At 39.8% G+C, this 22,246-nt stretch overlaps 2 protein-coding genes across 2 annotated transcripts; both read right to left on the bottom strand.

Annotated features, from left to right (window-relative positions):
* Positions 1-12,047: 12,047 nt before the first annotated feature.
* On the bottom strand, positions 12,048-15,635 carry LOC107787413 (uncharacterized). Its single transcript, XM_016608979.2, has 5 exons — positions 15,022-15,635; positions 14,019-14,450; positions 13,268-13,574; positions 12,353-12,487; positions 12,048-12,271 (listed from the first exon to the last, which is right to left on the bottom strand). The coding sequence occupies exons 1-5, from the start codon at positions 15,457-15,459 to the stop codon at positions 12,231-12,233; spliced, it is 1,353 nt and encodes a 450-aa protein (XP_016464465.1). The 5' UTR covers positions 15,460-15,635; the 3' UTR covers positions 12,048-12,230.
* A 1,126-nt stretch (positions 15,636-16,761) lies between these two features.
* LOC107787414 (4-coumarate--CoA ligase-like 9) lies at positions 16,762-21,175 on the bottom strand. The gene is made up of 6 exons (XM_016608980.2): positions 20,046-21,175; positions 19,342-19,531; positions 18,463-18,608; positions 18,283-18,350; positions 17,334-17,436; positions 16,762-17,111 (listed from the first exon to the last, which is right to left on the bottom strand). The coding sequence occupies exons 1-6, from the start codon at positions 21,060-21,062 to the stop codon at positions 16,986-16,988; spliced, it is 1,650 nt and encodes a 549-aa protein (XP_016464466.1). The 5' UTR covers positions 21,063-21,175; the 3' UTR covers positions 16,762-16,985.
* Between the last annotated feature and the right edge of the window lie 1,071 nt (positions 21,176-22,246).

Genomic DNA, 22,246 nt, shown 5'->3' with positions numbered 1-22,246 from the left:
TAGAGTCACCTATTTTAGTCATAGTTTGCACTCTAATTACTGTATTTTACTTGTGTTTGAGCCTAAATGTTAGTGTATTGCACTTATTATGTGTTTCATGCCTTGCAGGAAGTGATTTTGAGCTAAAAGGATATTCGAGAGCTAAATTAAATAAGTTGGAGCTTTGAAGTCTGAGTAAAAGCCCAAGGGATTAAATCGGGATCGCGTTCGGGGGTCGAGAGCCAAGTCTGGATATCAAAATCGAAGAAAAACATTTCACTCTAGAAAACTCCCACTGCCGCGCCGCATGGGGCGGGGCGGCAGTACAGTTTTGCTGTTGTCTGTCAGAACTTGCTCTTTGAACTTCCCCACTAGCGCCCTGCATGGGGCGGCGTAATGTGCGTCGCTCCTGTGCAATTTGCTCAGAGTATTTGTCCTGTTTCGGCTTGGAAAAGGTAATTTCGCCTGGGCCCACTCCTATAGGGTATAAATACACTAAAAAGACATTTTTGAAGGGACTTTTGACCTTGGAAGCTTTGGGAGAGCATTGGAGGCGACAAGACATATTCATCATCTTTCCATCAATTCAATACGGGAGTTTGGATTGTAATATTAGATTGATGTTTTCTCATTCTTTAATTATATTTGTAATGACTTCCTCCATTATTATGGAGTAGTTTCCTGTAGGGTTTAACGAATTTGGTGTGTTGATAAATATTTTTGGATTTTAACCCTAGTTCATGCTTGAATTCGTTTATGGAGTTTTGAATTGATGCAACTTTATTCGTCAGGTTATTTAATCGAAAGAGAAATATTTTGATGATTATCTTTATATTATTTTGTTTGATTTAATTCATTGATTCTCTTAAGTAATCGAAAGAGCTTATTGAATTGTTGATTGAATCAAGTTTGGAGAATATTCGAGAGTCATTTTCCTAAGGACCAATCCATTGACGCATGCTTGCATACTTCACAGTGCCTATATTAGTTCACCTCGTAGAGTTGAGATTTAATCGAGAGAGGAGTCTTGACTACACGTTTCAACTAATCATCGAGTGAATTCGTGAGAATCATTAGAACATTAGAGTGAATTAAACTAGAGTTAAATCCCAAATAGCTATCTTGCACCTATCGTGTCAAACCCTTATCCCTCGCATTGATAAGAAACCATTCTATGAATCTCCAATTCCTTGGCGTCAATTGTCAATTACGTTATTTTTGTAGTTAAACTTAATTCATAATCATTTAAATCAAGTGTTGATCCTCCTGAATAGCAATTAAAACAGGAATTACTCGAACATTATTTAAATCCAAATTCTTGCGGAGACGATATTATACTATACTATCTTTGATTAGCGAGCATCAATTTCGTATTGTGTTTTGCACTTGTCAAATCACAGACAAAGCGGGTGAAGTATGGTAAGAAAAAAGATAGAGGCCAACAACAAGAAGGTGGAAACTTACAATTCCAGGGTCAATCAGATACCGGGAGCGCCTCCAATATTGAAGGGGCTAGATTTCAAAAAGTTTATTCATAAGCCTTTCCCCTCGAGTGCGGCGCCGAAGACAATCCATAAGAGATTCTGAATGCCCGACATTCCCAAGTATAATGGGACCACAGATCCAAATAAGCATGTAACCTCTTATACGTGCGCAATTAAGGAGAATGGCCTGGAAGACGACGAGATCGAATCGATGTTATTGAAGAAATTTGGGGAAACCTTGTCCAAAGGAGCGATGATATGGTACCACAACTTGCCTCCGAATTATATTTGATTCATTTGCTATACTTGCGGATGCTTTTGCAAAAGCCCATGTTGGCGCCATCAAGGTTGAGATGGGGAAATCAGACCTTTTGTGAGGGATAACGAGATACTTATAAAATCGTGTTGAGGTTCCAGATGGAGCGAATGGACTTGCCCCTGATCGCGGATGATTGGGCCGTTCAGGCGTTTACTCAAGGGCTCAACCCCCAAAGTTCCGTTGCTTCTCAACAATTGAAGCAAAACTTGGTGGAGTACCCGACGGTTAATTGGGCCAACCTCCACAACAGATATCAGTCGAAGATCAGAGTCGAGGACGACCAACTGGGGGGCCCTCAGGGCCTGTTTACCTCAACAGAGTGAATGACAGATCTAAGAGGATTATCGACCAGGAGCCAAGGCCAGTCTGAGATCGGGTCATACAACCTGGATAAAAGTGGAAACGCATCCGGTCGCCACTCAACTAGGAACGACAAGAAAAATGATCAAGGACCGAGCAATCGGGCTTTAATGAGTAAAAACAGTTTTGACAGGTCGCTCTAGGGTAGGGAAGCACCGATATTATCGGAGTACAATTTCAACGTGGATGCTACAAGTAAAGTGTCGGCCATATGTCGCATCAAAGAGACCAAGTGTCCTAGACCACTTCAGTCCGATCCCGCATAGAGGAATCATAGCTTGGTGTGCAAGTACTACAGTACTCACGGTCATAAGACCAAAGATTTTCAACAACTAAGGGAAGAAGTGGCTCAATTATTCAACAACAAGCATCTTCGAGAATTCCTAAGCGAACGGGCCAAAAATCATTTCAAAAATAGGGACGCCAACAAACAGGTTGAACAAGAGGATCCCCAACACGTGATCAACATGATCATTGGGGGGAGTGGATGTCCTCCAAGGGCCCATGATAAAACGCACCAAAGTTTGTATCACAAGGGAAAACGCACCAAGGATTACATCCCGGAAAGGGCCATCTCGTTCAGCGACGAAGATGCCGAGGGCATCACCCAGCCTCCCAATGATGCACTGGTAATATTTGTACTTATCAATAAATCTCGAGTTAAACGTTTGTTGATTGACCCAGATAGCTCAACCAAACATCATCCGATAGAGGGTCGTAGAACACATGGATTATTGGACAAAATCGTACCGGCGGTCGGGGTGCTGAACGGATTCAACATGGCATGCGAGATGACGAAGGGTGAAATAACCTTACCGGTAAACACTGCACCCGAGATATTTTATAGCACCTGATCCCACTAAATTGACAATCGAGGAATTTGATCACGTTATACTAATTGAGCACCTACAAGATTGAAAGGTATAACTGGGCACGGGACTAACTCCCAAGCTCAGGAAAAAACTTATTGATTTTCTTAGAGCTAATACCAATTGTTTCGCTTGGTCCCACTTAGATATGACAGGGATCCCATCGTAGGTGAAAACTCACAAATTGATCCTGGATCCAAATTTTCACCCGCTCAAACAAAATAAAAGGCCGCAGTCCGAGATCAAATGCGCGTTCAACAAAGATGAGGTATCTAAACTTTTGACAATAGGTTCCATTCGGGACGTTAAGTATCCGGATTTGTTAGATAACATAGCAGTCGTACCTAAAAAAGGAAACAAACTTAGAATCTGTTTAGATTATAAGGATCTAAAAAGGGCATGTCCGAAGGATTCATTCCCTTTGTCTAACATAGATCGAATGATCGATGCGACTGCCGGACACGAGATACTGAGTTTTCTCAATGCCTATTCCGGGTACAACCAAATTCAGATGGACCAGGGCGATCAAGAAAAGACTTCATTCTTAACCAAATTCGGCACCTACTATTATAACATGATGTCGTTTGGGCTAAAGAATGTTAGTGCCACGTATCAACGCCTAGTTAACCGGTTATCCGAAGAACAAATAGGGAAATCAATATAGGTTTATATTGACGATATGTTGGTTAAATCCCTGCGAGCAGAGGAACATTTGACGCATTTACAGGAAACCTTCAACGTACTGAGGAAATACAACATGAAGCTAAACTTGGAGAAGTATGATTTCGGGGTCAGCTCGGGCAAGTTCTTCGGGTTAGTATCCAACCGGGGAATAGATATCAACCCGGACAAAATAAAAGCTATAGAAGATATCACCATAGTTGACAACGTTAAGGCAATACAAAGACTGATCGGGCGGATAACCGCATTGGGCCGGTTTATTTCGAGGTCGTCAGAAAAGAGACATTAGTTTTTCTCTTGGACCCTGGATTGCTAACGAGCTTTAGAAGAACTTAAGCGATACCTATTAAGCCCTCCCTTGCTGTATACTTCGAAGGCGGACGAACAACTATACTCTACTTGGCATTTTTTGAGGTGACGGTAAGTGGTGTCCTGGTCCGAGAAGAAGAAAGTACAGAATTTTCAATTTATTGTGTTAGTAGAACCCTAGGCGACGCCAAAACAAGGTATCCACACTTAGAAAAATTAGCGCTCGCCTTATTAAGCGCATCTAGGAAATTAAAATCATACTTTCAATATCACCCCATATGTGACGTGACCTCGTACCTTCTGAGGAATGTTATACACAAACCCAAGCTCTCAGACCAGCTAGCCAAATGGGCCATAAAAATTAGCTGGTACGATATCGAGTACAAAACCCCAGACCGCCATAAAATCTCAGATTTTGTCGGACTTCGTGGCCGACTTTACGCCGGTCTTGATCCCCGAGGTTGAATAGGAATTACGACTCACCTCGGGGAATAACCTGGGGATCTAGACCTTATTCACAGATGGTGCTTCCAACGCAAAGGGGTCTGGGCTGGGAATCGTATTAAAACAACCTGCAAGTAACATAATAAGGCAGTCTATTAGAACTATAAAATTGACTAACAACGAAGCCGAATATGAGGCTATGATTGCAGGTCTAGAACTGGCTAAGAGCCTGGGGCCGAGGTGATCGAGGCCAAATATGACTCCCTCCATGTTGTCAACCAAGTCAACGAGACGTTTGATGTAAAAGAGGAACGGATGCGGAGATACTTGGATAAGTAGCAGGTAATATTACACCAATTCAAGGTATGGACTCTAGAGAACGTACTTCGGGATCAAAATAACGAGGCCGATGTATTGGCCAATTTAGGGTCGTCAGTCGACTCCGACGAATTTAGATCCAGAGCAGTAGTGCAATTGATGAACTCGGTGGTAGAAGAAGGTCATGCCGAGGTGAACTCGATAAGCTTGACTTGGAATTGGAGGAACAAATACATAGACTACCTTGAGAAAGGGAAATTATCATCGAATCCCAAGGAATCAAGGGCCCTACGTACTAAAGCTGCCAGGTTCAGCTTGGTCAAGGGAAAATTATAGAGAAGATCCTTTTTTCGGGCCACTAGCTAGGTGCTTGTGTCCTGGGGAGACCGACTACGCCATGAAGGAAGTACATGAAGGTACTTGTGGAAACCATTCAGGAGAGGAATCATTGGTTCGGAAATTGATCAGAGTCGGTTATTACAGGAACGAGATGGTGAAGGATGCAAAAGACTCCGTTCGAAAATGTAACGAATGCCAAAGGCACGCCTCAATGATTTATCAACCAGGGTAAATGCTTTGCCCGATCCTATCACGATGGTCGTTTATGAAATGAAGGATGGACATCGTCGGTCCCTTGCCATGGGCACCTGGTAAAGCCCAATACATACTACTCATGACCGATTATATCTCCAAGTGGGTCGAAGCACGGGCGTTCGAGAAGGAAAATTAAAAAGATCTTGTCAACACTTACCACTCTAGTGGGAACGATCAAGGTGAGTCAACAAACAAAACTATACTCCAAAACATGAAGAAGGGATTTATCGATTCGAAGAGAAAGTGGAAAGAAACTTTTGCCCGAGGTCTTGTGGGCATATCAAACGACTTCGAAGTCAAGCACCGATACAACCCCGCTATCTTTAGTCTACGGCGTGGAAGCTCTGATCCCGGCCGAAGTGAGGGAACCAAGTCTAAGGTTCCAGTACGCTACCAAGATGCCAAATGACGAGGCCATGGCCACGATCTTGGACTTATTGGACGAAAGGTGAGAAGCCGCCCTGGTCCGGTTAGCGGCCCAAAAGTAGCGAATGGGGAGATACTACAACCGAAGGTCTAACCTTCCACATTTCCAAGTCGGGGATTTGGTATTAAGGAAAGTTACTCTACACAACAAGAACCCAAACGGCGAGAAACTAAGCTCGAACTAGGAAGGTTCGTACATAGTTGCTAGTATAACCAGGAAAGGTTCATATAAGCTCGAGTCAGGGAATGGTGTACAACTACCGAACAACTAGAATAAGACACACTTAAAGTGGTGCTACTGTTAAGGTGTGAACACAATTTCCTTTGAAATTTGTTATGCTTTGGACTAACCGGCAGGTATTCGGTCGAGGTTAAATTTGACAATTAGATCTGAAAGCACGTGTTGCACTCTTTTTTTCTTGGACCGACTTTTCCCGAAGTGGGTTTTACGGCAAGGTTTTTAACGAGGTAACAATAAAACGTGCTACCTTAGTTTTGAAGACAGGCCTGAGGCCGGGACTGCTGACCACCCATACTGGATCGATAGTATTTGAGCCCTCACGATCTCAATCTTGAATACTAGGGGAGCCATTACACCCCAAGTCAGGATCCTTATAAGGCATTTTTTATTTGATGTTAAAAGCCAAGATTTGAATATTAGGATTCATTGTAAGGGCCAGCCGGTCAAACGAACTGTGCCTGTGTAGCTCATTCTTCCCATGGCGGAAAGCTTGTGTGCCTTCGATCATGTACTCTACATGCAAAGTAATGAAAGAAACTTGCCCTCTGTATTTCATTACTTCACATTTGTACCAGCGATATATTCCTTAAGTTATTTAGAACAAATAATGGGTTTAAAATCCAAGAGCCCATATGCCTCCTCGAATCGGGGACTGTTGTCCGATAATAAGATCGGACAGCTCGGGCTATCGAGTCCCAGAGGCACCTTACAATGATTAAAACCTATGAAAAAATGCTACCCTCGGCGAAACGTCATCATGTCCGGTTGAAACATTCAAGTATTTTAAAGACTTCATTTTTATCAGATATTCTGAAGCCTAAGCAACTCAAAGTTGTTATCGAAATCAGGCCTTATTCGGGCTCTGAGGGAACGAGCGCTCTAAATTATGTCCAATTTTATGTTAAGGCGTTAATGACATTTTTAAACAAATAGTTGCAAGCAGATGCTGAAAAGTAAAAGACACAATATAGCCGAAGGGAAAATTTTCTATATATGCCAAAGGTATTTACAAAGGCACGGTAACACGACCTCAAAATAAATAAAACAATGTACAAAAGAAAACAAAAAATAAATTAAGGCATCTCCGCCTAGTCTTCGCCAGAGCCCGATTCACTGCCTGAACCCTCGGGCTCGTATATCTCTTTAGCCTCGGCCTCGAGCCTCTTAGCCTCTTCAATCTCGGCTGTGAGATCGAACCCCCGGGTGTGAATCTCCTCGAGGGTCTTTGACACATTCAGCCTTTGTTATTAAATGGTCCTCAGCTATCTCCACGTCGTTCTTGTTTTGGGCCAGCATATCCTGGACCTCGCAGGACACGTTCGAAGTCGCCTCCAACTTGGACTTCAATGCGATATACTCTTGGCCGAGGGCATCCCGTTCCAAGATGGCCGAGCCTAGTTGTTCTCGGATCTCATCATTCAGGCGAGACTACTTATCGGCTTTTTCCTTCAGTACCTTGAGCTGGTCCTTGGCCGATGCCAACTCTTCTTTAGTGGCCTCCTTTTCCGAGGCCAGAAGATCTATCTTGCTCCTCAATGCCTCGGCCGAAGCTTTAAGCTCGATCATCTCGGCCAGGAGATGGTCAATCAGGTCTATCTTCTCTTGGACCTGTGAGGTTGCAGCATTAGCTACTGCGCTTAACCTCTCGTTATTAATCTCAAATATCCTTACCTTCTTGACCAGAACGGCAGGTTCCCGTTTCAACGACAAAGCCACCTTTTGAGCTTTTTCCAGCTCAGCTTGGAGGATGGGGAGGTTCTTGAGGGCCTCGTCTCTTTGCTCGCTAAGAGCTTTGTACATGTCCTTATGACGGACTTGTTCCTTGAGCTCGAACCCGAATTGGCTCACCAACAACCAAGACTGATGGAAGCTCTCGTGATGAAGCATCGATGCCTGAGAAACAAAAATGATGAGATCGTAAGAATATGCTAAGGTTAAATGAACCCTTCAGTGGATAAAAAAAAAAAAAGCATACCCTGTTCAGCGCCTGTTGTGCATCATTGAAAAGGCTCGGTGCATCCACCTCATTCATCTCCGCTTGATCCTCTTCAGTCACCAAGCAGCGAAGGTAGCTCGCAATGCCAACCGGTCCGGACAACAACCTGGTATCTGCCAGGATTGTAAACATGACCATTCTTTTACGGTCGGGATCCATGCTCGGGGCGGGGAACTGCTTCACCAGCTTTGGGCTCGAGCTCGGCCCACCTGACTCCGGTACCATATCCTATTTCAGGATCTCCGGGTGACCAAACCTGAAGTAGTCCTCCAACACACCGATATTCATGCCTTCGAAGAATAGGTTGAGGGCCTCATCTACGACCCGTGATGTCTCAGTTGGTTTTTCTTTGATGTCCTGAGCCTCATCAAATAGAGAATCCGTGTGAGACGGCGACTCCGGGATGTCAATGACACCGGCGGCTTCTCTCGGAGCGGGAGTAGTTTCTCGAGAGTCCGTAGCCACTGGCTTTCATTCGGGCTCCCGAGCCAAAGAGGGTACGGCCTCCCGATTACTACCCTCCGATGCTTCCAGCTCTTCTGCATCAGTGGCCGGTCCATGGGAGACGAACTCCAAGTTGTCATATTCAAGGTAGTCCCTGAGCCGATAAAGGGATTCGGGGTCCGGTACCCTAGCCCAGGTACTCTTCTTGTTACTGTTTTGGACCCTAATCGCGACCCTCTTCTTCTTGGCCTCGCCGTCCGGGGAACCGGAAGACCCCCTCTTTTTTCTCTTTTTCTCCTCCTTCTTCACAACGGTCTCGACGACAGGCTGTCCCAAAGCAGAGGGTTTAGTAGGTGAGGACAGAGCCTCGTCCTCGTCCACTGCCCGAAGCACGGTGGTCTTGGGCAAACGTATGGATGGAAGAAAGGGACTTAGTAAAGATGACAGTTGAATAGATTAAGAAAACTCAATCGGGGGAAGTACACTCACCATGGGAACGAGCCTCCTACTTGCCTTTTGAGAGTTTGCGCCATTAGCACTCGAAGTACGATAATTGTTTGTAGATCTCCTCGACCCACTCTTTGAAGCGGGGAACTATTGCACAACGGTAGAACCAGGCGATGAGAAACAAGAACAAAACCCAACAAGTATTCTAAATACTCAAGATGAGAGGAACTTACGTGCTAGGTTCCACTTTGCAGGGAACGACAGGAACTCGGGGAGAATAAGATCCTCAGTTTTCACCCGAACAAATCTCCCCTGCCAGCCTCGATCCCAGTCCTCATCAATGCTCGAAAATGTAGCTTTCTTTTCCCGACGGACGAGCTTGATTAATCCCCCTCGGAAGATGCAGAGACTGTAGAGGCGAAGCAGATGGTCTATGGTAAATCGAGGTTCCTTCGTATTATTGACTAATAACGACTAGGTCGGGAATCCCAACTAGAGTAAGAATTTGAAAAGTAAATGCGGAAGCAATAACAATAAGGAATTGAATAACTACAACTAAAGGGCAGAAAATAAAGAATATGGGAAAATTCAAGGAAAGAATTCCAAGAACTTCCAAGAACGCAAGTTCTATAGCCTTGACAAGATCAAAGCAACAACGTCTTGATTTATTGAAGAAATCAAACGCCTTTACTTAAAAGCAAATCAAAATAATAGATTCGGATCTTGACCGCTTTACGAGTAACTTGAGACAATAATTAATAACTAGTATTAATCGCCTTCTAAGAATACCACAAAGGAATCAAAGATATCACAATAGAGAAGTAATCTTACTACCTTGAACTATGAACTAGTAAAAGTTAAAAGATAAATCTCAAAGCACAAGTAACAAAGGTTCAAAAGAACTCTCAAAGTATGATATACTTAATCAATAATGAAGTGTCTCAATGAATGAGAAGAACGCCTTATTTATAGGAGTAAAAGTCCTTAAAATTAGGTAGGGGTTGTTAAAGGGTAACAAAAGTCATCAAAATTAGGTAGGGGGCTGCTAAGGGGTAACAAAGTCATCAAAATTAGGTAGGGTGGTTGCTAAGAAATAAGAAAAGTCACAAAATTAGGTAGGGGCGGCAAATCTCTTTGGGGCAGATTTGGGCCTTAAAACTACTGGTTTGGGCCATTGGTTTGGACTTCAATTGGGCTCCTTTTCAAACACCCCCCTTTGGACCTCTTTTAAGCTCATTTTGGACTCTTCTGGGTGCCCTTTTGCTAGATTTCAAGGGCCGAGTTCGGGACCTAATCTTCCTCCTCTTGGACTTCAATTTGGGCCACCAAATAATTGTAAAACTTGTACAATTTATCTCCTTTGGGCTTGAGCTCGTCCTCCACAACTAAAAGCTTCTTTATTTTCACTTGAAGTCTAATGGCCTTGTTTTGCAACTCTTTAGCTTGACATCTTGCTAAAGGCCATCTTTGAGATGATTCCAAAGCTTCATCATTGTCCTTGAATAGAGTTGTACTTCCTAGGATACTATCATTGACGAAGTGATGGAGGAGGATCACGATCCTCTAAAAGGATGGGTGAATCTGCCCGAGGTAGACCTCGTACTTTTTGCAAAAGTCGAGGACTATTATATCCACCGGGCCAAGCGTGAAGGGGTATGTATAAACACTTAGATACCCCTCCACGTGTGTGGTGATGTCCTCATAGGGCCAGGAACGACCACTTCATTGCCCTCCCACTTGCAGTCCTTCCGAACCATCGGGAGCGTGTCCTAGCTGATGGAGCATATGTATCTCCATACCTCCTCGCCTCGATACCCTTGCCTGGAGGCTTTTTTGACCTTAAAGTCGTTTTTTATAGAGCAGCCTCCTGAGATGAAATTCTTTAGAGAAGGTTCTGGAGCGACTTCGGATACGACCACCTTGACATCCGTGGCCGGGTTAGAAGTTGAATGGGCGGTCTGTTGGATTTCGAAGTTTTCGCCATCGAATTTTGGGAATATGAATATATGAAGGCGGGTATGAAGGTTTGAAAGTCAAACTTGAAGATTCAAGGATGAAGTATGAAGATTTGAAGATGAGAAAATGAAGATATGAGGATATGAAGAACATCGTATGAAGATTTGAAGGGGTTACGAGCAAGTAAAAAGTTCGGGGGTAGATTAAGAAGTTCTGAAACCGGAAAGTAAAAAAGTGAAAAAAGAACCGAAGAATTTATAGGGAAGAGGTAATTAATGCGTGACGTTTCGCATTCGGGGATGGTCAACCGGCAGTTGACACGTGTCCAAAGTCAGAACGACGCAACTAATGGGATGTTTCATTGATCCATCGACCCAATTGCAGCGTATAGAGAAAGGAGCCGGGGTTAATTAATCACTTCTCGTCGCTTCGATAAATCTACTCACCGAAAAGTGAAGGGGACTATTTGTGTACGGGTAAAATCGGGAATAATATTATCCCCCCCCCCCAATTTCTCGATAAAGAAATGAGTAGGAAGCATGATGTGATGCAATCTCGAGTAAAGCCGAAGGGTTCCTCGTTTATGAGACCGGAGAGGACGAACTGTGCATCCGCGATCAGACACGGCTGAGCATCGGGTTCGGGCAGAGTGGAGGTTCGAGACTAAGGAAAAAGAGGAACGGTTAAGCACGATAAACGATGAGCCATGATATCCTCCCTCAATCGGGTATTACGGCGCAAATCCAGCCCGATATCAGCTGCAGATTAACATTTACCCAAAAAAGAAGATTTTCACCTTATTTAGACTTGTACTAGGATTGAAATTCTCCTACTATATAAAGGAGATAACTTTTTCGTTTTATATCATTGTTGGCACACATATCAAAGCAATAAAGTTCATTTTTATATTCTAACTGTTGTTCAAAGTATTATTCAGTTCCCTTTTTCTTTAGTTACAACTGAGCCCATATCGAGGACTCGATCGGAGCCAGTTGCAGTGTTCAATCCAAAGCCAGGCTTAATTGTTCCATCGCGTTTGGTTTGATCGTTTTATCTCTCTTTAATGTAATTATTTGTTGTTCTTAGATTATTCGTGTTAAATTAAATCACGTCTCCTTTAAACCGCGAACAAATTTAATTGTTACTCATTTTTAAGGGTAAACAATATGATACAGTAAAATTTACAGAGGTTGCACAACATTGTTTTCGTCAATAATACAGTTGATGTTTCATGAGAGAAGAAGAGAAATAAATAACACAGTAGTGTTCTTACATATATCATCCCTATTTTGGACCATGATGAAAAGTGATATCCAAAATACAGGGGAATCAGGTTTGTATCATTATACGGAGAAGCAAAAGGTTATGGCTCTAGCTTTTCCCATAAGAGAAACTCGAGGAGAGCTGCAAAGCACATGAAGAATTAATTGGAGTTGCTTGTATGCAGCATTTAGCTGTTGTTGCAGTCTGGTGTATGTCACCTACCTTTTATTGTTAGAGTCATCCCGAGTAGAAAAGTAACCAAAGTCATCTCAACGAAGAAAAGTGTGTTAATGAGTAATCGATCAACCTTCCATCCAAAAATGCTAAAACCACCAGGGTTAGACTGCACATAAGCCACTGCATAGATAAAGCAAACTAGATTTAATTTGCTGTCTGCGTAAAAAAATATAAAGTTAAGAGATTCTACTCAGCAATTTTACATTTGATTGGAACATAATGTGAATGATATACATATATTATAATACAGAAAAACAAGAATGTAATGGAAGTTTGGGTGATCTAAACCGATGATTGCCACTCGTTACAAGACATAAAATACAACTGCTAGTATTTTACACAGCATATCCCCAACCTTCCCAGTCTGCTTCTCTAGAGATCTGAAAATCCAACTCTACTTCTCCAGAGGTCCCAAAACCAAACATCAAGCTATGCATCATAGTCCCACTACATCTAGAAAATTGTAAATACTATGCCCACAGCACTTGTTTTAACTTGAAGTGCTTAATCTTATGAGACCCCTTTTGTCTAGGGGCTTCACTCAACTGTCTGATAAGAGACTAGTACTGATAACTAGGTAATTCTGTTTTGGAGTAGCAAAGACTATTGAGATTATTATTAAATGCAGTTTGTCTTAAAAAATCTAGTAGTTCTGGCAGTTTAGACCCTCACTTCACCTGACTATGGCATATGCATCATGCAGGTACATCAATCATTATAACAATGTGGACTAGATGCTACTTCATACTATTTGTTGAACAAACAGACCCCTTATATTGCCTCAGTGAATCATGTCATTAAAGCTGCAAAATTCTCTTTTCATTTGGGCATAATAGGAACATATTGATAATACAAGCATAGAAGAAGTACAAATTTCAGCAGAAGTTTGGTTTTGCATACCAAATGCTTGTCTCTTGTGATATGACGACATAGTAGAGGTGAGTTCTATGTTTGTAGGTGGAGGCATACAATCAGCGGACTCCAGATCACCTTCTGAATTATTTACAGGCAGCTGGCTCAGTGTTTTTGGTGCTTCAACATTTCTACCATCAGATGAAAGTCCGGAGACAGAAGTGTCATCATTATTACATGTAACTAGTGCATGCCATCTACTGGCTACTGATCCCAGGCCTTGTGCTCTATGCGATATCTTTGCAGCTGCATTCAGACATATAAGTAGTCCAACCAGTTGAACAATTGATAATACCTGAATATGAAGTTCAATAAAAATAATACGATCAGCCAAGTAACAGTTTTAATATACTTCGGTAGAGAATAACCACTAATATGATGACTTTGTTTCTTAAGTTCACAAAGTAAAGACATAAGCAAAAGATTTGATGGTATACACAAGTCTCAAAGATTTTGAATGCACTTTTTGGCGCTTCATATAAACCAACATGGCGAGAAATTTAAAAGTAGGATTGTCATGGGTTCCCCTTCACCTGGGAAAGAAGACTATATGCCTGAACAATCAAGTTACTGTAAGTCAATCAAGACTGGGATTTGAACTTGTTGAATAAATGCACCAAGATCTATAGAATTTGGGGCTTAAAATTCTATAGTATCTTTAGATGCATACAAACAATTAAAGAACTTGACGGTGAAACCAAGTGATTATGTGAATGGTACTTATTATCAAGATGCATACCGCAAAATCACCAGCATTTACGAAGTTGATAATTCCTTGATTTGTAGTTGTCTGTAATAGAACTATACATTGGCTGGCTGTGACTATCAAGTACTCCAGGAGGAGGAACATTCTAAACCTGTGGCTAATTTTACACAAATAATATGTCAGACGCATATGTTCGTTGATATAAACCAAGACATCCATATCCATTTCCAAAAGCTTGCCAAAATGTTCGAAGTGTATAACTTGCAAATTGCCCACCAGATGAAACAGAGCAGTTCCCACAAGAAAGATAATGGTAGAATATGCCCATGAGACAAGTGAAGCAACCACAATCCCAATTGACCACAACACAGAACCATCATAAAGATACACAGCCCTAGTGACTGCCCGAGTTATCTTCAGCAAAAAGCAAATTGTCATCCATGAAACCACCAAATAATAAAAGACCTGGAAACAACAAAGTTCATAGAATCAGAATTCCAAGATTGAGAAACAAGGAGTAACATCGTGTTGGAATGGTAAAAACTTACCTGCTTAGAGATTCCTGAAACACTAGTTGTTGACATCAAAATAATAGATTTATGACATATGTTTGTATATTTCTCAATATTACCATGGCCAATTAACATATATTCTCACTTCATTAAACACTTAACCATGATAAGCTAATATAGTTTGGTGTAAACAGTCGGTGGGGATAAGTTTAATCTCTTGGAATTATCCTCTATTAGACTTCCAATAGCATACTATTTCAATTTTACAATTTATGCAACATACTTTCCTTTTTAGTTTGTCCAAAAAGAACGATACCTTTCTATATTTGGAAGTAATATAACTTTAAACTGTCGAATTTAGATGATTTATAACCACACAAACCACATGTTTCAAAACTATTGGTTCTTAAGCTCTCTACCCAGTCAAATAAATTGGGAGAATAGCTAAACAAATATGGACTCCATTTTGGGTGAAATCGTGGATGTGAGATTAACAAAAATTAAGGCTTGAATTGAACACTTACCCGTATCTTTTTGAGGTACAGCTCACTAAACTGAGTCAATTGACCATGGTACCGATCCACGAAAAGCAATTTCCTGATGCGATATTTACGAAGATTGTGTGAGATGCACAGCAATGATGTGGCGGCGGCAATAGATTGGCTTACAAGAACCTCGAGCTCAAAGTGATCAATCTTATACCGCTCACAATTAGAGCAGTAAGTGAAGTAAGCTACGAGAAGAGGCACAATAATTGAAATGACAAAAAAGGCTAGCCAGGAGAGAGCAGTGCTTAAAATAGAGTATTGACAAAAGCCCAAAACTCGGAGAAAGCGTTCAAGCTTATTTAAGGAAATGTCGAGATCAGTGAAGTTTTGAATAGCGTCTATAAGCGAGACGTGAATCGAGTTGTCGTTGTCGTCGGCTTCGGGTTCCGGTGGGCGGCATTCGACGGCGGCCATGACCCGAATGAGGTGCTGAAAAAGCACGAGGTTTTGGGTGATTGCTTATAGCTCGTAACTTTTTTTCAACTAAATTGACACAAGAGACGTTAGCACGTAGCTTAAGGTTTATGCTTCAGAAAGCAACATTTCATATGACTCTATCAAATTCTTTGTTCTTGCTTTAATTTTCCCTTTTTTTCACTTTTTTAGAAACATTTTTACTTTTTACAGAATTGGTGTTTTGCGATAAAATTTTCAAATTTTCAATTACAAAAAACACTACTAGATGTAAATATTCGGTGTGGATAAGTTTTTACCATAAATCTTTTCCTCTCTTTTTAATTTCTTCCGGACTATAGGGATACAATCTAAGTTTTGCCGGCCAATTTCTATCTCACCATTCATGGTAAGTGGGTGTTTGGACATAAGAATTGTAAAATTCCAAAAAAGTAAAAAAAGATTCAAGTGAAAATTGTATTTGAAAATTAGAGTTGTGTTTGGACATAAATATTTTTGGGTTGTTTTTGCATTTTTGTGAGTGATTTGAGTGAAAATTTTGAAAAACAACTTTTTGGAGTTTTTCAAATTTTCGAAATATTTCAAAATTGATCTTCTAGTGAAAATTGAAAATTTTATGGTGAAACACCAATTATAATAATGAATACCTGTTTTAAAATTAGAAAGAAAAGAAGCATAAGAGAATCAAATGATAATTAAAGTGAATGCTTACCATTATAGACAAGGTAAACCAAAAGCAGAATATTGTAGGGCAGGAATGAGAAGACTTTCAAGATGTCATATCATGAGATGATTTCTTAATGTAATTTCAATAGAGGTATTTATAGGAATCATCTCCTGAGGTATCCAAAATTTTAAATTCCTTCATATATCATGAATAAACCTGACCTTCATGTATTTGAAATTTGGAATCTTGCCAAAATTTAGTTATATGAGTTACTGATTTTACCCTTATCTATCAATTTTCTATATAAATAAACTTGCTATTCTTGAACATCTGGGGAAAGCTTTTAAGTATTTTGTAACCTAAGCGAGTGACGTATTTTGCCTTAATACGTTAGAAGTGTTTTACTTCTATACACAGACTAGTGTAATAGAAAAAAGTTATTGTATGAACCCGTTTGGATTAGCTTAAAAAGTGATTTTTTCAGCAAAAATAACTTTTAAGCTAAAAAGTAATAAGTTGGGATTGTCCAACTTCTTGCTTTTGGCTTGTTTTAAGCAGTTTTTAACTTATTTTAAGCATTTTTTAACTTTGTCAAACACTAAAAAAACTAAAAAGAGCTTAAAAGCCAATCCAAATATCTAGAGAAAAAAGATATAACAATTGATCACCCTATCCATGACATCAAAAGAAGGCACTTTTCCTCCTGTGAATTATTGCTGCATAAAACTTGGTAATTTAAATTATGAGCTTCATAGGAAAAAACATTGAAGCAATAAGGTGACGTGGAAGACTTAAAACAACATATTATACGTTAATTGAACAGGTAATTTAGATTAAGTAGATATATGTAATTGTTCCGTCATAATCTTGCAGAAGCACCACTAGAGGCATGATTAACGAGTTCTCTTCTCAAAATCTTTCCTGCTGGAGATTTTGGTATTGCGTTGATGAATGCAACACGCCGTATCTTTTTGTATGGTGCGACCTGCAAGGTAACTTCTGGTTACTATATGCATACATTGTTTACATGGACAAATGAATGTGCCAGTTCATATCTGGAACACATCAAAGCAACATGATACAGATTTTGAAAGTTCATTTTGATTTCTTGTGCCATAACAATCAGAGAATTCACCTACACAACATATTAATGCAACAATCAAGCAAAACGGTTTTGATCTTAATCATTAGGAGGCAGGACGCGTACCTGTTTTGCAATGACATCTATAATTTGTGACTCACTAATAGTGCTTCCTGGTCTTCTGACTACATAAGCCATAGGAATCTGCCCTGCTTCTTCATCAGGATATCTAGATTCAGGTGAAACAAAAAGATCGTATTAAGAGTTGGGACATCAAAATATCAACAGAAACTGAGACTCAAGATCTGCTTGGGAAGCTTATAATTTCCACCAGTGGCCGAATACTCAAATACACGCACACACAAAAAAAATTATACACACACATGACACATCAGTGCCTTATTCATATTTCGTTGCCACCTCCAGAGCAAGTAAAGATTATTAGATGGCAGAACAATTTGCTTCAATTGCTTGTGCCATTGCTTAGTTTTGTTGGCACAACAGAATTCCATGTCAGGCTCAAAATCACATGTTGAAATACTGGGCTTGAATAAGAATTATAAATGTTTATGAGTTTATATGACACTCCTTTTCCTTTTTATCATTTTATTAGTATGAAAATGTAGAAATAAAGGTAAGTGGTAAGACACAAGCTTCTAAAAGAACAGATGGTGTAACTCTGCAACTACACAGTACAGTGGACCAAAGATTCACCTGATGTTCTAAAAGCCTAAGTAACAGAGTCAAGAAGCTAAAAACCCAAAGCGAGTAGAATTTCCAGACCAAATTTGTGAAAGACATTGCATGTGTTAAGAAGATTCTATTACAAATGTTATACTAGTTAAATACTAGAGAGAGAGTACGAATACGTAGCCTTGTAAGAGGAAGCTGGATTGCAAGTTTTTGCACAATAATGCCCATTGGTTAAGTTGTATTGCTAGAAGTGAGTTTTTAATGAAATCAAATGTAAATTGTTCAAAAAGTTTATGATTTTCCCATCATACTGGTACATGAGTACGTAGCAGTGGCACAAGAATTGGAAAGGCGACAGAGGGAGGCAGATAGGATTACATACGGAATAACTGCTGCATCAGCAACATCAGGAATTGATTGAAGCAAATGTTCAAGTTCAGCAGGGGGGACCTGAAAGTTCATCCATTCATAAGATACTGAAGAAGTAACATAGTAAGAGAGGAGAGATAACAAGTTTGCATACGAGTAACAACTGAATCAGGATCAGCTATAATTTAATTACCTGATACGCCTTGTACTTTATCAGTTCTTTTAACCTATCGACAACATATAGAAACCCATCTGCATCAAAATAGCAGAGATCGCCAGTTTTCAGCCAACCTTCTGAATCGAGTGTTGCTGAGGTTGCTTGTTCATCTCCAACATAGCCTGCCATTCACCACCATTCTCTTTCAGAATTCAAGTTTGATTGAAAGGGTACTATAAAGGCCATATTGGAAACAAATTTAGCAGCAACGACATAATAGTATGTTTCAGATCATATATATTTGCAATCACGTACACTATTTTTCATATTTGGCTCCTTGAATGAAATCAACAACACTCAACTCATGAAATATCAATAAAAAATATTACAAGGAAACTTCTCGATTGTGGTATATTAGTAAACTATACTAGTTAAATTTTTAAAACAATGAATTGCTTTCGACTTTACTAACTCAATCTGCGAATTGTAAGTTATTGCTGAAATCCCAGTTCAAAGCTATCCTTGAAATGCCTAGTTCCTGAAGCAACATTCTTCTGTATTACAGGAATGACAGATAAGGGGAACAGACTGACAAAAAGCAAGCAAAGGCTGTGAATATAAATAATGTCAAGCCATTCAAGTAATCCTTTCAAATTCATCAACTTCAAAGGCCCATATTTGCACAACCAGAAGGTGAATTAACAACTATATATGCAGGAGACAATGCCATATTTGCGCAATGACTGCAGCCTTACTTATTGTCTTCAACTTGAACCATAAAATTATAGCTGAACTATTCTTTTACAAAAATATATGTTTGTAATAACTTCTTGCCATAAAGTAGCAGTAGGTGGAGAAAGATCCATGCCCACGACTTAACATTTTGAATCTGTGTCTTATATATGCAAGCATCACCTTTCATGATTGTTGGCCCGCGTATCCAAAGCTCTCCACGCTGGCCAGGAGGTAAGGTCTCTCCACTATCAGGATCAACAATCTTAGCTTCCACATTCACAGCAAGGCGACCAGCAGATCCATACCGGTCTGATTCCTCAGGGCCACTCATCCCTGTTGCTCCTCCAGTAGTCTCGGTCAGACCATATCCCTATGATGCATCACAATTGAACACATTAAACAAAACATTTTGTCATATCATTAGATGCAAGCACAATATGCACACATTTGCATATAACACAAGTACAGAAAAAATAGTTACTCACATAAGTATTTTCCTTATGCTTCTCCACTTACCAGAAACCTTTCACCTTATTTCTAGTTCACACTTACCATCTCTATCTACACTACACAAAATATATACAATATTTAGCATTTTATGTTCTAATATTTTGGTAGTCTAGATTAATCTTTCGATACCTGCTAACTCCCACTAACATAGTTATCCGATAAATTTGCTCAAGGTTAGATAGATGAGTAGAATCCAGTCTCGTCTCTGCAGGGAGCCAGGGACAGGAATCTTGGTTTGGATCAAGGTTGTTAATTCAACACTTAATTTCAGCAACTTTCTAGTTCTTTTTAATTACTCCTACTTAAATAAAATATTTTCACGTTTATGTTAACCGAATCTAGCCAAATCTAGCGCGTGATAACCGAACACATACTTGTATTATCATCACGTTAGGGAACCTGCTCTTGAACCGCTCTGCCACCTCCTTCCCCAGCGGCGCTCCGCCGCACGCCAGCAGCTTCAGTGAGCTGAGATCATACTTCAACGCCAAATCAGACTTCGCCATTGCCACCACCAGTGGCGGCGACACTGGGATGTACGTAACTCTGTACTTCTCCACCGCCTTCAACATCTTCTCAAAATCAAATTTCTCAATCATCACCACCGTCTCCCCGAACGCCGCTAATCTAATAAGCATAAAAAATCCAAACACGTGAAACATCGGCAACGTCATGAACGACACCTCTTGCTCCGCCTTTTCACCTTCATCAGCAGCATCATTGAATTTGTTGTAGTACAAACCGGCTGTTAACGCGATTAAATTCCGGTGAGTTAACTCAACACCTTTTACTTTCCCAGTAGTTCCAGACGAGTAAAGAATCGCTGCCGAATCGGACTGGTGAATAACTGGATAAGAGATTTGAGTAGAAACGGGAGCTTGAATCATAGAGAGAAATTCAGGGGAATCAAGTAGAATAGTACCAAGGGGAAGCGACGGCAGTTTAACGGCAGTAGAGGAAGTTGCAAAAGCAATGGCGGGTTTACACAGCTGAATCATGTGAGCTACCTCGGAAGTGGAAGAAAGTGGATTAGCAGGAGAAACAACGATCCCTAGAGAGAGGAGTACGAAATATACAATTGGAATATGGGGTGAAGGAGGGGAGAGAACAAAGGCGACACCGTTTTTAGAAAGGGAAGGGAAACGGGCTTGGAGAGAAGAAGCAAGAGATTGAGTTTTTTGAAGGAAATCGGCGTAAGAGAGGCGGTGGCCGGTGGTGGCGTCAATAAGGAAAGTGGTGGCGTTGACATTGATTCCGGTGATCGGTGAGTTGAGGAGAGAGAGGGTGTATTGGATGATAGAAAGAGGTTCTGTTAACGGTGGCAATGGAACTGGTTGTCTTAGGCTAAGGAAAGTTTTAGTTTGTGGGCAATAGCCATTCCTTGGATCCATTTTGTTTTGAACTTTTTTTTTTAAGTTAAGCAATATGTGTGTGTATTATGGAAAAGATTTGCAGAAGTTCAATGGTATATATGGATAACAATTATTGCGGTATAAAAAAAAAGTGGCCGGTGTGTTTAGCGAACTCCCAAAAAATATAAAGTAGCGAGTTTATTCTAATCTCAGTGGCAACCCGAATTATTACAGCATTTTACTACTATAAAAGGAAAAGCTTTGAACAATGTTTTTATCGAGTCTGAGGGAGAAAACGGTTTGTTTTTGATTAATCACCCTTGAAAAATACTTTTAAGCAATAATTTATATTTGGTCAAATTTTTCAGAGAGTATTTTAAGTATTAAATTATGAATAAAGACATAAATATATTTACTTAATAGTTAATATTATAAATAAATAAATAATTTTAAAAATTTATTATTACAGGTAATAATTAAATATTTTTATTTTATTTAAATAAAATATAAAAATAAAATTTAAAAGTACTTAATTCTTTTTATATAAGTTAAATATATTAAAAATCATTCAACAAATATAAAAGCATTCACCCCTAAAGTCACTATATATTAGAAAGTTATCCTAAAAATAATAAGAAATATTTATACATTAATATCCTAAGTATTAGGTTTAACGATTATTTTAGTATATATTATATTTTGTTAAGGGTATTTTTAGTAAGAAGCAAAATCAAAATTGTTTTTGCTTCTGCTTTTGGGAGGAAACTATTTTTTTTTACTTCTCATAAACTATTTCTATTTTTTCCCGGAAGTACTTCTTTCCCCGAAAAACTTGATCAAATACCTCAAATTTAAAAAAAAATGTTTTTGAGAAAAAAAAATATAATGGCTTGACGAGAATTATAGTATATGATGAGGTTTTCTGATTTGTTTTTTCTTTGTACGACAGGTATTAAATTTCGAGAAGAAGAGTACGACTTGGCTTGGTTGGTGGTGGCGCTATATCGGATTAGTCTGATAAAATAGTGGACATCTACTAAACACGTCAAACTCATGGTTTTTCTTTCTTTATTTATTTTTTCTCTAAATCTCATGGTTTTGTCTTTATTTTTTCTCTAAAACTGATATAAATGGCTTCCTCACTGTATGGGCGAAGAAATGTTGACCAAGTCAACATAAGGGGAGTTTTCAGAATTATCACGTGTCGTCGATAGGATATAATG

Source organism: Nicotiana tabacum, chromosome 4 (genome assembly GCF_000715075.1).
Source record: "Nicotiana tabacum cultivar K326 chromosome 4, ASM71507v2, whole genome shotgun sequence".
In the NCBI taxonomy this organism is placed as follows: Eukaryota; Viridiplantae; Streptophyta; class Magnoliopsida; order Solanales; family Solanaceae; genus Nicotiana; species Nicotiana tabacum.
Note: the sequence above shows the minus strand (reverse complement) of the source record. Positions and strands in the feature narration are given on the sequence as shown.

Coding starts and splice junctions, on each gene's coding strand:
- LOC107787413 (XM_016608979.2), bottom strand. CDS start 15,459: ATGGCCGCCGTCGAATGCCGCCCACCGGAACCCGAAGCCGACGACAAC. Junction 14,451..15,021: donor TGTACCTCAAAAAGATACGG/GTAAGTGTTCAA, acceptor TGTTGTTTCCAG/GTCTTTTATTATTTGGTGGT. Junction 13,575..14,018: donor TAAATGCTGGTGATTTTGCG/GTATGCATCTTG, acceptor CTTCATATTCAG/GTATTATCAATTGTTCAACT.
- LOC107787414 (XM_016608980.2), bottom strand. CDS start 21,062: ATGGATCCAAGGAATGGCTATTGCCCACAAACTAAAACTTTCCTTAGC. Junction 18,609..19,341: donor CGGGCCAACAATCATGAAAG/GTGATGCTTGCA, acceptor GGTGAATGGCAG/GCTATGTTGGAGATGAACAA. Junction 18,351..18,462: donor TAAAGTACAAGGCGTATCAG/GTAATTAAATTA, acceptor ATGAACTTTCAG/GTCCCCCCTGCTGAACTTGA.